This window comes from Macrobrachium nipponense, chromosome 14, assembly GCF_015104395.2.
Source record: "Macrobrachium nipponense isolate FS-2020 chromosome 14, ASM1510439v2, whole genome shotgun sequence".
NCBI lineage: Eukaryota > Metazoa > Arthropoda > Malacostraca > Decapoda > Palaemonidae > Macrobrachium > Macrobrachium nipponense.
In genome coordinates this window covers 25,734,464-25,750,345 of record NC_087207.1, presented here as the reverse complement: position 1 = coordinate 25,750,345, position 15,882 = coordinate 25,734,464, and the positions used below count along the sequence as shown (strand labels likewise).

Sequence of the window (15,882 nt, the reverse complement as noted above, 5' to 3'; positions counted from 1 at the left end):
TGTTGCCTGCCCCAGACTTCCGCTGTTCCAGCAGCTCGTCCCTGGACCGGCCGCCAGTACCCAGGTTCCCGCTGGCTGCCGATGATTCTACGAGGCGATCGCTGGGCCTTGCCGTACCTGCCGCTGATGTGATTCCCGCTGCTGGCTGCTTGCTGTCCCTTCTGGGGTCTACCACTGCCGCTGTTCTTGCCACTCCTGAGCTGGTTGCTGTTCCTGTCGCTCCTGGTTCCTGAGCCTGTCCATGCTGGTCCTGCCACGGTGTGTCTTCCCCAGTCCCAGGTCCTTCCGGACAGGTGCAGTCGGGCTGTGTTGCTTCGGCAATAGCCCCGGCTAAGGCCGGCCTGGATGGAGGACCTGACGACTGTCCTGCGTGAGCTGACGAGGAAGAGGAAGAGGAAGGTTGTCATCTCGTCTTCATCGTCTGGCTGCTGCCTCTCCTTCGGGACTTCTAAGGCTACCAAGCCGAAGAAGAAAATCTTGCCTCCTCCCCCTAAAAGGTCCTTGGGACCTTTCTAAGGGGCCCCTTGCTCAGGCGTTCAGGGAGCTCTTCTGCTGGTCCTCCTGCTCCCTTCGGGAACCGGGCCCGCCCGTCTCTTCGTCTGCAAAGAAGAAGAAAAGACGGGGACCTAGAGGAGTACCAGCCTCGGCTGGCACTTCCTCGCCTGGTTACTAGCGGTTCTGCCGCTAAACCAGGATCCGCCTCGGCTTCTCGTTCGCGAGAGTACCGAGTGGACGGTCTCCCGCGGGTGACCGTCCAGCCAAAAAAGTCTTGACGCCCGAGTTCGCTCAGCCGTCAAGACCGAAGCGCGGAGCAGAAGACTGGCGAGAGTCGTGCAGACGACTCTCGCCAGGCCAGTGGACGCTCTCAGCAGCGACCAGCGGTGCTCGGGTAGACGTGACGGTCTCTGACCGGCCACGGGTTGAGGCGAAGAAGGGGTCCCCGTGGCCGTCGGTACCAGCCTCGGCTGGTACTAACGGCTTGACGCGCCAAGAGGACGCTCACCGGTCTCACCGCGACAGCGAGCCTAGCAGGTCACCTGACCGCCGCTCCCATCGGGACCGGGCGGAGACGGTAACCAGCAACAGCTCGCCTGATGCTCGGGATCGGGGTCGACGTTCTCAGCCGAGCCTCTCGCCTCAGGCGAGCAGCAAGGCCAGGCCTGCTGCTCGATCACCACCGCGGGTTGGGGATCAGCAGCAGCCCTCCAAGCACGCTGGTCCTGCCAGCGAGCGAGGGGGGATCTCCCGCGGGAGAGCGTATAGCCAAATTTTGGCGCCAGAGTTCGCTTGGCGCCAAGTATGTGGCACAGAGCAGAAGCTGGTGAGAGCCGCTCATGTGACTCTCGCCAGACCAGCGGCCGCTCTCGCAGCGACCAGCTGGTAACCCTGGTAGACGTGACTGTCTGACCAGCCACGAGCTGGCTTGGGAAGAGGTTGCCTCGTTGGTGCCAGCCTCGGCTGGTACCAGCGGTATGATGCGCCGCGAGGACAGCACCGGTCTCACCGCGACAGTGGTCTCTGCAGGTCTCCTGACCGCCGCGTCCCACAGGGGACCGGGGGCGGATAGGGGGACCAGCAGCAGCTCCTCTGCACACGACGATCGCGCCCGCTGTTTCTCGGTCCAGCCGTTTCCCTGGAAACGGCTCGACTAGGCCTGCAAAGTGGCGATCGCCTGCAGCCCTCCAAGCCCGCTGGTTCTGCCAGCGAGCGAAAGAGGAGCGTCATGTCTTCCCCTCCCGTGCCTGCAACTTCCTCGGTTTGCACCAGGAAGAGCGAGGCACAGCGGGGTGATCGTGAGGGGCATACCCCGCACGATCCCGTCACGACGCCGTAAGTACCAGTACGATCTTTCGACGGCGACCAGGACTTACGCGCAAGTGGCAGGAGGAATCTGGGAGGGGTCTATCGCAGTTCCTCCTCCTTAAGGGGAAGGTTCTCGGAATGCTCTTGTTCGAGGGGCTTGACGGTCCTACTCTGCAAGATGCTATGACTTCCTAGATCCAGAGGAACTTTGTCGAGGTTATGGCGCTGATTCTTCAGCACAACGACCTCGGGGAAGGATTGCCGCTCCCACCAGCAGAGCCCACGTCTCTGCTCGAGTCATTTTGGGGCCCGAGAGGGAACCCAAACCGACGGTGGGTCTGCCGCGATCGGAGCTTGCCGATTCTGTCTTGAACCAGAGTCTCTCTCCGGACAAGAAGGCTCTCTCAGTGCATTCTGGCCGGTCGATGCAAGGCTATTTCCACCTCCTCTACTGCGACAGCGGAGTTTCTACGTGTCTTCGGACACCGTAGTTAAATACTCCTTCGGTCCTCCTGAAAGGTTTCGACCTCGACGAGGACTGGAATGAGTCCGGAGGACGGTATCGGCTCTCTCCTGTTCTGTGTCGATCAGCCCCACCCAGACGACGTTCACAGTGGCAGCAGACCCTTACCTACAGTGAGAGTTCGTTACCCTCCTCGGGGAAAACGTTTTCTCCTGAGGATACGTTTTCCCAGACTCTGAGAGGCCATCGCCGCAAGGCGAATGGCTGCCTACTAATCTTCTCCAACTGCTAGTTCCACCACTGGGAAGGCGAGCGAGTATCCAATTCTCTCTATTCCCTCTTTCCTTACGGCTACGAAGGAAATGGTGAGGGATCCTACAGAGATTTCTCTTGTAGGATCCCACGTTGGGGACTTCTGCGCGGGGGACCGGGGGACCTTCGGTCCCTACCTGACATAAGTTCCCGGTCGGTGAGGAGGGATCCTGCCCCATTCCCGATTTCTACGGGAATCGAGAGGACCACCAGCCGATATCGTTTGACGAATTCGGTGGGGGTTTCGCAGAGTGCTTAGAATTCTACGGAATTTCTAGCGCATTCAGTGTGTTCGAGTTTTTTACGATCTCCAAACACTTAGGCGAGACCACGGTCCAAAGTGAGCGAGACGAGAATCCCCGATAATTGTTACATGATAATCGGGAACCTCGCCTATGCTCGAATTCTTGGAATTTCTAGCATTGGGAAGAAGACTGCTGCTGAAAGAAGACTATCTCACAGTAGGCGACCAACCTGGAATAGAAAAGAACGGACGGGAACATCCAGTTTGGCTTGAACTATCGTCTTAGTTATTTTGTTCACCATTGAAGCTTTCCTTCGAGGAAGACTTCTCCTTCACTCTCTTTGATAGAGATCGAAGGTGGTCGATCTCCAATCCTTATTTTGTTTTCTTAAAGGAAAGAATTTAGGATAGAGATCGTTGTTCAGAATCCTACAAATATACTACGTATATTAAACTCGCGACATGATTGTGCTAAGCAGTTGAATTGTCCGAGGGGTAGGCGCATATCCTAGTTACTCTACGGATTGCGACTTAGACGAGGAGTATTCTAATTGAACTGCAACTCGGGGTTGCCTGCAACCTCCCAGGAGTTTCCAGTTTCAATTTTATATACTTACTGGTTTTGTCACGACAACACCATTTCAGCTTTTGTATTTACCGAAATTCGTTTTGCCTAAATATAATTGCTCGAGCATATCTTTTTATGCTCGGTGGTTCTAGCCGAACGCATTCCTTCGTGGAAAGGATTACTTGGCAACTCAGGATGACGAGTCAGCGACAGCTACTGCGTATTGAATTGCCCGAGGCATTTCAGTACCAGTTGCCGCCTCGAGATGCACGGTTGGTTATGTCTTTCTCCCCTGTTTTGATTGAATACCAACCGTATCTCTGTCCAACAATCACGGACTTAAGTCTCTGATTAACGGGGATTCTTGCATACATGAATGACCATCTACTGCTGTGATGCTCGAATTCATCGCCTTCAGTATTGCGAGAATTTACAACAGAGATATCTCTTCGACTTTCATCTTTCTGTTTACCGCACGGTAACAGAATTCTGTAATAGTCTCTTGCTGCATCGCACTGCGATAATGCGAATGATTTTTGCGGAATCTGAGTTTGTCCTCAAAATATCTCTTATTCGTAGTGTGGCAATTATTCATTGTTCACCCCGGATTAGCAGATGTATTGAAAGACATCGCCTACTCCCACACCTGCCAGCTCTACTTCCAAACGTTCAGCCCATGAGAAGCGTTCTTCAGGCGGCTCGCCCCTGTGTTTCATTACTGAAGAATGCCCGCTTCCATTGCAACTACGACTTCTCACAGACAGCAATGAATAGCGGTTAGCTTTTGTTTTTCAGTCATTTGTAAGCACAGTTTAATGAATCTTGAGAATCCTTCTCTCGATTCGTCTGAAGACGTAGGTTGCATTCAGTGTCTACCTTCGTCTTCAACGGCACATAGTGTTGTTTCTCCTTAGCTGAGATTCAACAACTATGAGAATGTCTTTGCCTCAGGGGACCTCGGTCTCTAGAAGGCAATTGACTTTTTTCCTGTTGGGCACATGCCTTAAGAGAATAATCACCTCACCATCCGGTATAGGTGACAAACAAATACACTATTTGTTTGGTCTCTCGACATAACCCTTTTAAGGGCGAAAGTCACGTGACTTACTCGGATGCTTGGACAACTTGCCTCCTACCGAACGCAGTCAGTCGACAGCTGTCAGAAGCGCCCAAGTCAGTTACGAACTACGCTGTTGACTTGGTTCGGTTGTTACAGAGCAATCATTACTTCGTCTTAATAGCTTGTCACAGTACCCATACCATCGCACACCCACCATGGAGTGTCGTGTCCTATCCACTACCGGAGAACTAAGCTACATGGGGATAGGAGGATGCGAGACTCTTCGTTGCAGACGGACAGACCAGTATGGGTACTGGACATCACCGAAGTCGAGAAGAGGGATAGGTCATGCGACTATTCCCTTCTTTTCCTCTGAGAAAACTGCATGATTTCTCCTGCGAAGTCAAGCATCCAGGGGATGGGGATCCGTGACGCTCGATTTCGTACCGAACTTCGTAGCGAAGACTCAGAACCCTTCGGTCCCTGACGATCGGTTCGAGTCGTTCACAATCCCCTCCCTAATGGACTTCACCGCCTTCGATGCGAAGGAGATGCTGCTTTGTTTCGCAAGAACTTCTCCGTGGCACAGGTACTGAAGGCAGGGGTCTGGTCCACCAGACCACATGCACCTCCTTCTCCTTCGGGATATTGCCCACAGGTCCTTGATCTTTTTTCCTTGGGACCCGTGTGGCTGCTCACACGTTGTGTAGCGAACCCAGACCCTCGCAGGCTGAACAGCATCGAGTCCTGGTGTGACCGTAACTTCCCATCTTTTTCTTCCCCTCTACCTGTGGGTAGAGGGACACGATCGTCACCCTGCTGGATAAGGACAAGATGCAGGTGAGCTACTCAACGAGCCCATCCTATCCCTTTCACTAGGGATATGAGCGTATATCTACCACTTCCTCCAACAAGGGGGAGGAAGTGGATGCCAGCTTGAGACAAACCCATAATTTTATGATTGTCTCTTGCAAACAGGAACAAGTTCTTGCTTGCTGGTACGAAGAGATACGCTTGCCTCTCTCTTAGTACTTGGCCCAGAGGCCTGACCATTGGATCCTGCAGTGCACACCCCGATCAATCGGACAGGCTTTGATTCCTCCCTCGCTCTTACGACCAGGGAGGCATTCCAGGGATGGACAAACACCAGTTTGTTCATCAAAAGACTCAGATTCCTCCCACCAAGAAGTGAGTCTTCCTATTGTTAAAGGACCGATGGTTTGTATTACGTATCGGAACAAATGACAATTTGTCAAAAAAGGGATTTTGACGTAGGAAAAATCTATTTCTGGGCGAGGAAGCCGTGTCGCCCAGTGAAATGTGTCCTCTTTAGCACGGAGCGACACGGCTGAGCCCAGAAAAGGGATTTTGACGTAGGAAAAATCTATTTCTGGGCGAGGAAGCCGTGTCGCCCAGTGAAATCCCCCCCCTCCCCCCCTTTTTTTTTTTCCTTTTTTCCCCCCCTTGCTGTGCACCAAGCTTCTATGCTATCGATAAGTATGACGCCGCAGTCCCCTTCAACAGGGTAGCTGGGTGTGACCTATAGGTCGGCTCCCCGTTTTCAGGGTCTTTTGATGAGGAAAAGGCTAATTGGAAGGGTTGCTGTGGTAGTGTTTAACACTCGCCCCAGTTCTATACCGACACCTTTTATTTAGGTGAGCGAGTCAGAGACTTCTGACATGTCCAATTTAGCAGTTCTCTGGTATCATAGCAATATTTTACTAGAAATAGTGCATTTTTTCCTAACTATACAAACCTGAGGTCCTTTACATATAGTCCCTCCTCATGCCACCCCTCACTCTGCGTATTTTGCATGGGCCAAAAGCAAAAGTGATTTGTTTACCTCCGACTGCCGGACAAGCAGTTAACTACCGTTCTCCCCTTGTTCGAAGCTTACGACCGTTCCAGCTGCCGCTAGCTAATTCCTATTGTTAAAGGACCTCAGGTTTGTATAGTTAGGAAATATGCAATTTTCGACAAATTGTCATATTTTTAACCCAAACTGCAAACACTTTATTTAATAATTTTTAAAACTGAAGTGTCTTTATTGCATGTAGTACACTAATCTGCATATGTATTATGAACTCTTAATTCATATGGTACTCCTAAGTAGGCTACTGATGGTAGCATAAAAATGAGCTCAAGAACTTCTTAATCAATGATAATGAAAATATTGACATGTGACAATATTTTCAGTTTTCAAGAAATTTTTAATTTTGTAATGCAATATGTAATGAGTTCTGATGGTTTTTATCTTGATTGTGGTGATATTTGTTGTTGTTGCTGTGATGTCAGACAGTTAATTAAAGTCAATCTTATAAAAAAATGTTCATCTTGATGTGTTTGTTAGTTAATATAATTTAAATATCTCTATTTAAAGATCCCAGCAATCATCTAGCGGTGAACATGAATGTTTCGGACAAATCCTCCGTTTCATCCTGTTTCAAAACAGCAATGGAGGAGTTGGAAGCCCCTCCAAGTCTCCTTGTTAATGCTGCTGGAATTACTAAAGACAATTTCCTCCTAAATTTAGAGGAACAAGCATTTATGGACGTCTTAGATGTCAATGTCAAGGTAAGAGAGATTTAATCTTTCTCATTTCCCAATAAGTAGATTGACTAAATCTTTAATAAAGTTTTTATCTCTTGAGTAATATTTCATTCATGCTTGTAAGGTTAGTTAAGGTCCAAGTTTGAAGTATTTTGTAGTCAACCATGTAGAAAATATCTCATATCTGTTAATATACTAAATTGAAATTATTTTGGTACAAAACTTGCTTAACCCTTAACTTGCCATCATCCTTAAGTTGATAGACATTTGAAATTTAAGTTGCAGTTATTGAAACTGTTATAAATTGTAAAACAGGGCAAACTAAAAGATCCCATACTTTGCTACGAAGGTCACATATGCTTTGTTTCCTGGTTCAGTAAAATGAAACTGCATTAGTGTCATTAGGGAGTGTGTCCACAATTTCCTACAGACTTCAACTTAGCATTCATTTTTGTGCTTTCCCATTGCACAATCAGTGCTCACTGACTAGTGGTAGATAATTTCATGATTTTTTATTGTTGTTGCTTCAATGTATTATCTGTTGAAGCTTCCCAAGCATAGCTTCCCATACTGTGGAAGCATCAATACAATTTGCCATTTTTTGTACTTTTTGTGTGCAAGATGCTAGAAGGATTTTAGTCATTAAGTTAGGAAAATTTTTTCACGAAGAAATGTTGATTTTCTTACTGAAAAACCCCGTGGACTTCTTTATTAAATTTTAAAAAATTGGACAGGACATAAGTTCAAATAAGTTCTGTAGTTAGATCAGGAGTACTGGGTAGGAGAGTAAGTACTAATGTGTAGAGTACGTAGGTAGAGGCTCAGTGATTTCCAAGTTGTAGAATTAAATTTAATTGCAAGGAAAGCTGTTAATTGAAAAAAAAAACAGGTCTGAAGTACAGTGGTCCCCCCGTATTCGCGGGGGATGCGTACCAGACCCCCCTGTGAATAGTTAGAACCCGCGAATGTTTGGAACCCCTATAAAAATGCTAAAAACAGCCTATTTTGTTAGTTAAAACTCAAGAAAACACCACTAAAAATTTTCCTACATGGTTTTTTTAATAGTTTTATCACAAAAAGTGCATTTTATGATGAAATTCATAAAAAAAACCAGCAATTTGGGGATATTTATCATAGAAAAATACCGCGAATGCGCGAATTTTCCGCGAATAATGCAGGGAAACGTTCCCGAGAGAAATCCGCGAATCTGGAGAACGCGAATACAGGGGGTCCACTGTAGTGTTAAAAGACTTTGATGGAACCATTAGCAAGTAGTTTTGAAGGACTTTGATGAAACCACTAATATGTACTACCAAGAGGATTCCAACTCTCAAGTAGCATAAGTTACAGCTGCTGTCCCAGAGATTCCTGTCACCCCAAGCTGCCAGCTGCTAAGGACCATGTTTCGTGCTCTCGGCAAATTCAAGGTTCTAAAAACTATAAATGTGATGATTGCAATGAGGTGTGAAATGGGTGTTTAGGGATTTAGGAAATGTAAATAGGATATGAAGATTATTCCAGGTTGATGCAAGTGAAAAAAGATGCTACTAAAGGTGGAACCAGTATTAGACAAACTGACTATATTTGGTTCAGGCCTACACCTAAATAATTGTACAGTATTTCATAGTTGTATGGTACCACAGTGCAGAGAAGCCTGAATTTATTACTCTTATTTATTTAGTTTGTTTGTATGGTGTTTTTACGTTGCGTGGAACCAGTGGTTATTCAGCAATGGATTTTATTTATTTAGTGTTTATTATACAAGATGCTTAAACTTCAAATACTATGGGCCTTCCATTGTCACCTACTTACCATGCATTATTTGGTTATTATTGCCGAAATTAATTTAAGAAAATTGTGAATCATTTGTAGACCAATAGGTCTTCTCCAGAATAATTTGGGTTTAAATGAAGTGAAAAGTGGAGTGAGTTAAAGTAAAGAAGTTGAACAGCTAGGCAGGAGGGTACCATCTACAGTGTGATGTGCAAGTCAGAATTTTCTCAAGCATGTTTTGATGAAGTTTGGCACATAGGAATGAACACCTTTACCACAACGTTGACTGTGTGAAAATGGCATTACAAAAGGCTCTTTGTCCTTTTCAGTTGACCCCAAGCTCCATTTCTTCTATTTGCCTTTGACTTTTCATCCACTCCCTTTGTTCTCTCCGACCTTTAATTTTTTCACAAAGGTAACACTGATTCACCAAACCACTTCCTACAGTGATGTCAATATATAAGTGTTGATAAAGATTTACTATCTGAAATGAACTTAAGGGAGCCCTATTCTAAGCAAAATTGCACATGTTAAACTTAGGTTTGATTAATTTCATTTGTAAGTATGATGCTGAAAAGCTTTGAATTATTATAAAGTTAGGAAAGTTTATTCTCATACATTCAACTTCCCTGTCAGATATATACTTAGCTATAGACTCCGTCGTCCCCGACAGAAATTCAAATTTCGCGGCACACGCTACAGGTAGGTCAGGTGATCTACCGCCCTGCCGCTGGGTGGCAGGAATAGGAACCATTACCGTTCTAGAACCAGATTTTCTCTGTCGCCGGTGCTAGTAACATCGTTGCTAGTTCCTCCTGACTTTGACTTTCGTGTTTCATCGCCGTTGATCTTCTAGACTGATATTTTTGGTGACGTATTGGATCTCTGGCCTCGCATACGCTTTTGTGGACTTTTTTGGATTTGGATTTGGATTTTTCCTAGAATGTCTGACTCTAGTTTTTCGTTCAGAGTGTGCGTGGATGAAAGTTGTAGTGTGAGACTGCCGAAAGCTTCGGTAGACCCTCACACTACTTGTAAAAGATGTAGAGGGAATGAATGTTCACAATCTAATACATGTGATGAATGTAAGAATTTAAATGAGAAGAATGGAAGGTTCTTAACTCATAATTTTTGAGAAAATTGGAAAGGGATAGGGCTAGAAAAAGCCTCTTCCAAAAGTCTGAGTAGGTCGGTCTCTTAACGAGCCAGTTAGTAGTCTAGTGCCTATCTCTAATGTAATTGCTTCCTCCCATACAGCATTACCTTCTCAATTATCAGATTCTGCAAGTTCGGCATCGGAAATTGCAAATTTGAAGGCTTCCCTTTTGAAGATGGAACGCAAATTGAAGGATTTAGAAGGTAAGCAAGTGAAAGTGTTCCAGTGAAGTGGAGGGTGTGTCTGATCGGCTCTGTCTCGCTCCCAGGTCTAGACCTCTTCCAAGCTCCCCAAGCCCAGAGGAGAAGGAATGTCGAAAGCCGTACGGAGGTTTCAGAGAATCCCCACCGGTCAGGCGTCCCCTCGGCAGGATCTGTAGTAGCGTCCCAGACTGCCAAGGATAGCCGTTGGAAAGGCGTCCTGAAACAGTGTTTTTCGTCATCCGATTCTTCTTCAAAGAAAGGATGGAGTTCTGACAAGCTGTCGAGACCTTCTAAAAGATCATGGAAGTCGCCAGCTTTGGACTCTAGCCCGGAAGATTTCCCGGAAGACTATCCACCGGAAAAGAAGAGGAAAGAAATCTATTCATCAAATCCTCCTTCCCCTAGATCGGATACGGAGAAAGAAGACGCCGCTACGAAGATCCTAAGAGAAATGCAACAACAGATATCTTCGTTGGTTGGAGTTTTGAGGAAGGATCCTCCCAGGAGAAAGGATCGCTTCCTTCCCGTTAAAAAATCCCGTCCGGTAGAAGTCTCTGACAGCTCGGACGAGGCGCCTGCCAGGCGCAAAACGCCTACGAGGCGAGAGGATCCAATCAATATTCATGAATACAGAAAGACGCATGAGGCGCCTGAGGCTCCTACCAAGCGCCAGGCGCATGCCAGGCGCCTGGCGCCTGAGGCGCCTAACAGCCACGATAAACTATCCAGGAATGATACATCATCCAAGCACCAGGCGCCAGGTGCCATGAACCAGGATCTCCATCTTCATCTGACATGGAGTTAGAAGTTGACCGGGAGGCTCCTCTTTGGGACTTTTCGCAGGATCAGTTTTCTCCTGGCAGGAGCTCGAGATGTCGCACAGGCGGCCGTAGCCCTTGTCAGGATGTGGCTGATTCTGTGAGGTTTTGCGCATTCAAGACCTTCTCCTGATAGGGACGCTAGTTGTCGCACAGCCGGCCGTCGTCCTTATCAGGACAGTCTTAATGTAAGTAAGGGCAAATTACAGGATCGGCCTTCTCCTGGCAGGGACTCAAGACGTCGCACAGGCGGCCGTAGCCCTTGTCAGGTTAGAGTCGGTACTGCTAAGAGCCCCTCACCTTGCTTAGAGAAGGACCTCCTCCGGTTGCTCATTCTTCTCTAATGTGACTGGGTCAAGATATGGAAGATGGGTCAGACTCGGAAGCAAAAATAAGGGTGGGGGCGGGTCTTTCAGACTATAAGACCTTAGCAGCCCTCTTATTGAAAGAGTTTGGAGAGTCTCTGAGTCCTGCTCCCCCTCCTTCTCCTCGGTCTTTATTCTCAAGTACAAGGACTTCAAAGTCACCCTCTTTTTTGAAGATGCAACCTACCATCTCAATGAAGAGGGCTTTGCATGCCTTCGGGAATTGGCTAAAATCCAAAGAGGAGGCGGGGAAGACTGTGTTTACCTGTCCCCCTTCCAGACTATTGGGAAGGAGAGGGATTTGGTATAACACAGGAGAAGCAATGGGACTCTCTCTCCCTGCTTCTGCAGACGCAGACTTCTCGACATTAGTGGACTCGTCAAGAAGACATGCACTTCCATCTGCGAAAACAAGTTGGACTATGTCGGAAATGGACCATCTCCTCAAGGGAGTATTCCATGTCTTGGAAGTTTTTAACTTCCTAGACTGGTCCCTTGGTGCTTTGGCCAAGAAGACACAAGACCCCGATTTCTTGGAACCCGAAGTCCTACATAGTGTGCTGGCCTGTATGGACAAGGCGGTTCAAGATGGATCAGCTAAAGTGGCATCCCTTTTCGGGGCAGGAATTCTGAAAAAGAGAGCTGTCTTCAGCTCATTTTTAACAAAAGCGGTCTCTCCCATTCAGAGGGCGTCTGTCTTATACCCCCCTCTTTCGAAGCAGCTTTTCCCTTCTCAGTTAGTGAGGGATATTTGTCACTCGCTAACTGAGAAAGCAACGCAGGACTTGCTAGTGCAATCGGCGAAGAAGTCAAGACCAGCTGTTCCTGCCACGAAGAGGTAGTCAAGAAGTGCTCAGCCGCCCTTTCGAGGGAGCTCATCAGGCCGAGCCCCTAGGAAAAGAGGAGCAGAAAGAAGAGGAAGGTCTTCTTCCATTAGAGCAACAAAGAAGACCAAATGAGAAACCAGTCCTCCTAGCACCAGGGGGGGCCAGGCTGCTGAAGTTTTCAGAAGCATGGGCCTCGAGACAAGTAGATTCTTGGTCTCTGGAAATACTCAAGAAAGGATATCTCATCCCCTTCAGAGACAGACCTCCATTGACGACGACACCGAGGGAGCTGTCAGCAAGGTACAAAGATCCTGCAAAAAGGGAATCCCTGTTAAGTCTAGTACAGCAAATGTTGGAGAAGGAGGCCATCGAGACAGTGCAGGATCCTCACTCCCGAGGCTTTTACAATCGCCTTTTCTTAGTGCCAAAAGCTTCGGGAGGGTGGAGGCCTGTGCTGGACGTGAGCGCATTGAACCACTTCGTGGAGAAGACAAAGTTCTCCATGGAGACTTCCAACTCGGTCCTTACGGCTCTGCGTCCAGGAGATTGGATGGTCTCCCTCTACCTGCAGGACGCTTACTTTCACGTCTCCCTGCATCCTTCATCGAGAAAATATCTTCGATTCATGTGCAGGCAGTATTTTACCATTCAGGGCTTTGTGCTTCGGCCTCTCGACGGCTCCTCAGGTGTTTACAGCATTGATGAGGAACGTAGCAAGATGGCTACATCTGAAGGGGGGTGAGAATATCGCTCTATTTGGACGACTGGCTCATAAGAGCGAGATCGAGCCAGCAGTGTTTGGAGGACTTGGAAACAACTCTAGATCTAGTGAAATCACTCGGATTACTCGTGAACCTCAAGAAATCTCAGACGATCCCCAGCCAGGACATTGTCTATCTGGGGATTCGGATGGATTCTCAGGGTTTTCGAGCATTTCCATCCCAAGAAAGGATTGCTCGAGGATTGGAGAAGGTCTCGGCCTTCCTAGAGAAAGAGCGAAGCTCAGCGAGAGAATGGCTCAGTCTTCTGGGCATCCTTTCGTCGCTAGAGCAGTTCGTTTCTTTGGGGAGGCTGCACATGAGACCTCTGCAGTTCTACCTGAGGAGAATGTGGAACAGGAAGACAGGAGAACTGGCAGATTCTTTTCGTCTACAAGAAAATATCAAGAGCCACTTGCGATGGTGGTTAAAACCTCTGATAAGACGAGGGAGTGTCCTTGTCTCTGCAGAACCCTCGCCTAGTGTTGTTCTCTGAGCCTCGGAAACAGGATGGGGAGCAACACTAGGGACGAAGGAAGTGTCATTCATTTGGCTCTGAGGCATTTCGAAGAGGATGTCAGAGGCGTGGTGGTCCAGGTCAACTCGGACAACACCACGGCTCTGGCATACATCAGAAAGCAGGGGGGGACGCACTCTTTCTCCCTGTACGAGTTAGCAAGAGCTCTATTAATCTGGGCGGAGGAACGAAAAACAGTACTCCTAACAAGATTCGTTCAAGGAGGGAGGAATATAAGAGCAGATAGACTGAGCAGGAAGAACCAGGTCCTTCCTACAGAATGGACCCTTCATTCAGAAGTCTGCCAGAAACTGTGGTCTCTATGGGGGAAACCTCAAATAGATCTGTTTGCGACGTTCCTCTCCAGAAGGATGGAGAACTTCTGCTCATTAGGGGAGGATCCCAGAGCGATAGCAATCGATGCCCTTCTCATGGATTGGTCTGGCATAGATGCGTACGCTTTTCCCCCGTTCAAGATACTGGGGGAAGTGATAAGGAAGTTCGTGTCCTTGGAAGGAACGAGGATGACACTAATCGCTCCCTTTTGGCCCGCTCGAGAATGGTTCACAGAGGTACTGGAATGGACGGTGGACTTCCCCAGATCACTACCCGAAAGGACAGATCTGCTCAGACAACCCCACTTTGAGAGGTATCACAAAAACATCCACGCTCTCGCCCTGACTGCCTTTCGACTATCGAAAGATTGGTCAGAGCGAGAGGCTTTTCTTGCAAGGCTGCAAGGGCAATTGCAAGAGCACGAAGATCCTCTACCATGTGGATCTACCAATCGAAGTGGGAAGTCTTCCGTAGATGGTGTAAGGCGAAGAAGCTGTCACCCTCCGATACCTCTGTGACCGAAATTGCCGATTTTCTTCTATATCTGAGAGAAGAATCTCAATTGGCAGTGTCTACGATAAAAGGGTATAGAAGCATGCTATCTGCTGTGTTCAAGAACAGGGGCCTGAACATAGAAGAAAACAAAGACCTTCATGACCTGATACGGTCTTTTGAAACATCAAAATCAAAAGCTTCGCTTTCCCCTAGCTGGAACCTAGATGTGGTTCTTAAGTATGATGTTATTATGATATAACAAAGTTTCATGTATACTTACCTGGCAGGTATATATATAGATATATTCTCTGTTCGCACTGGCAGAATTTTCAAAACTCGCGGCAACCGCTAGATCACTGGTAGTTCAGGTGATCGCCCCCCCGTTCCCGTGGCGCTGGTGCTCGGAATCATTCCATTTTCTTTTCGTCAGATTTTTTCTCTGAACCCTGTCTCCTGAGGGGAGGTGGGTGGGAATTTAATTATATATACCTGCCAGGTAAGTATACATGAAACTTTGTTATATCATAATAACATCATTTTCATGTATGACACTTACCTGGCAGGTATATATATAGCTGATTGACACATTTGGAGGTGGGTCAAAGACTGCAACAGGAAGAAGCAGCTGCAAGGTTGCAATCAGTCTCTGGTGTGCGGTTAAGGACCCTAAGAGACCGATGTCAAAAAACGCCTTAGCCTTTTTCGTTAGAAACGTGATTACTGAGGCTCACATGAAATGCAAAAGTGAATCCTTTGCAGCTTTGAGAGTAAAAGCACACGAGGTACGTGCAGTTGCTACATCTTTCAACAAGAACATGTCGATGAAAAATATCTTAGCAGCGACGTACTGGAGGTGCAACTCGGTGTTTGCCTCCCATTATTTAAAGGCCTCACAAGAGCTCATAGCCATAGGTCACATCCTCGCTGAGACTCTTGAGGCGAAGCAGACTTCTAAGCAGTAGCTATGAAATCTTCTGCCAAAACAGGTAGGAACCAGGGTATTTTTATTTTTATTACCTACAACGTATGTTGTTTACCTGTCTAATCAGTAATTAGCTGTCTCTTACCCTCCGCCAAAGGTGCCAATCAGCTAAGTATATATCTGACAGGGAAGTTTGAAATGTATGAAAATGATACTGGTTATTGTACAATAAAGTTTCATACATACTTACCTGCAGATATATACGATTAAATGGCCCACCCAGCCTCCCTCAGGAGACAGGTGGAAGAGAAAATCTGGTTCTAGAACAGTAATGGTTCCTATTCCTGCCACCCAGTGGCAGGGCGGTAGATCACCTGACCTACCTGTAGCGTGTGCCGCGAAATTAGAATTTCTGTCGGGGACGACGGAGTCTATAGCTAAGTATATATCTGCCAGGTAAGTATGTATGAAACTTTATTGTACAATAACAATATCATTTTTGAGAAAAAATTTGCAGTATTACAAGCATTTACTGTCAGCAGGAACCCTGTCTTCTGTCTGTCATCACAGGAGTGTGTGTGAAATATTTATTACTTTCAGGGGCCATTTTTGCTTACTCAAGCAATGGCATCAACTCTCCTTGAAAAAGAAATGAATGGTGGAGCTATTTGTAATGTTCAAAGCATTGTAGCAAAGTCAGGAAATATGGGAC

At 47.2% G+C, this 15,882-nt stretch overlaps 1 protein-coding gene across 1 annotated transcript in view; it reads left to right on the top strand.

Moving 5' to 3' along the window:
* LOC135226416 (estradiol 17-beta-dehydrogenase 8-like) overlaps nucleotides 1-15,882 on the top strand; it is a 41,922-nt gene that overhangs the window by 11,434 nt on the left and 14,606 nt on the right. Inside the window, exons 4-5 of the mRNA XM_064265944.1 lie at nucleotides 6,831-7,024; nucleotides 15,771-15,882. Of these exons, the coding sequence (XP_064122014.1) occupies nucleotides 6,831-7,024; nucleotides 15,771-15,882 (306 nt within the window). The remainder of the gene's footprint in view (nucleotides 1-6,830; nucleotides 7,025-15,770) is intronic.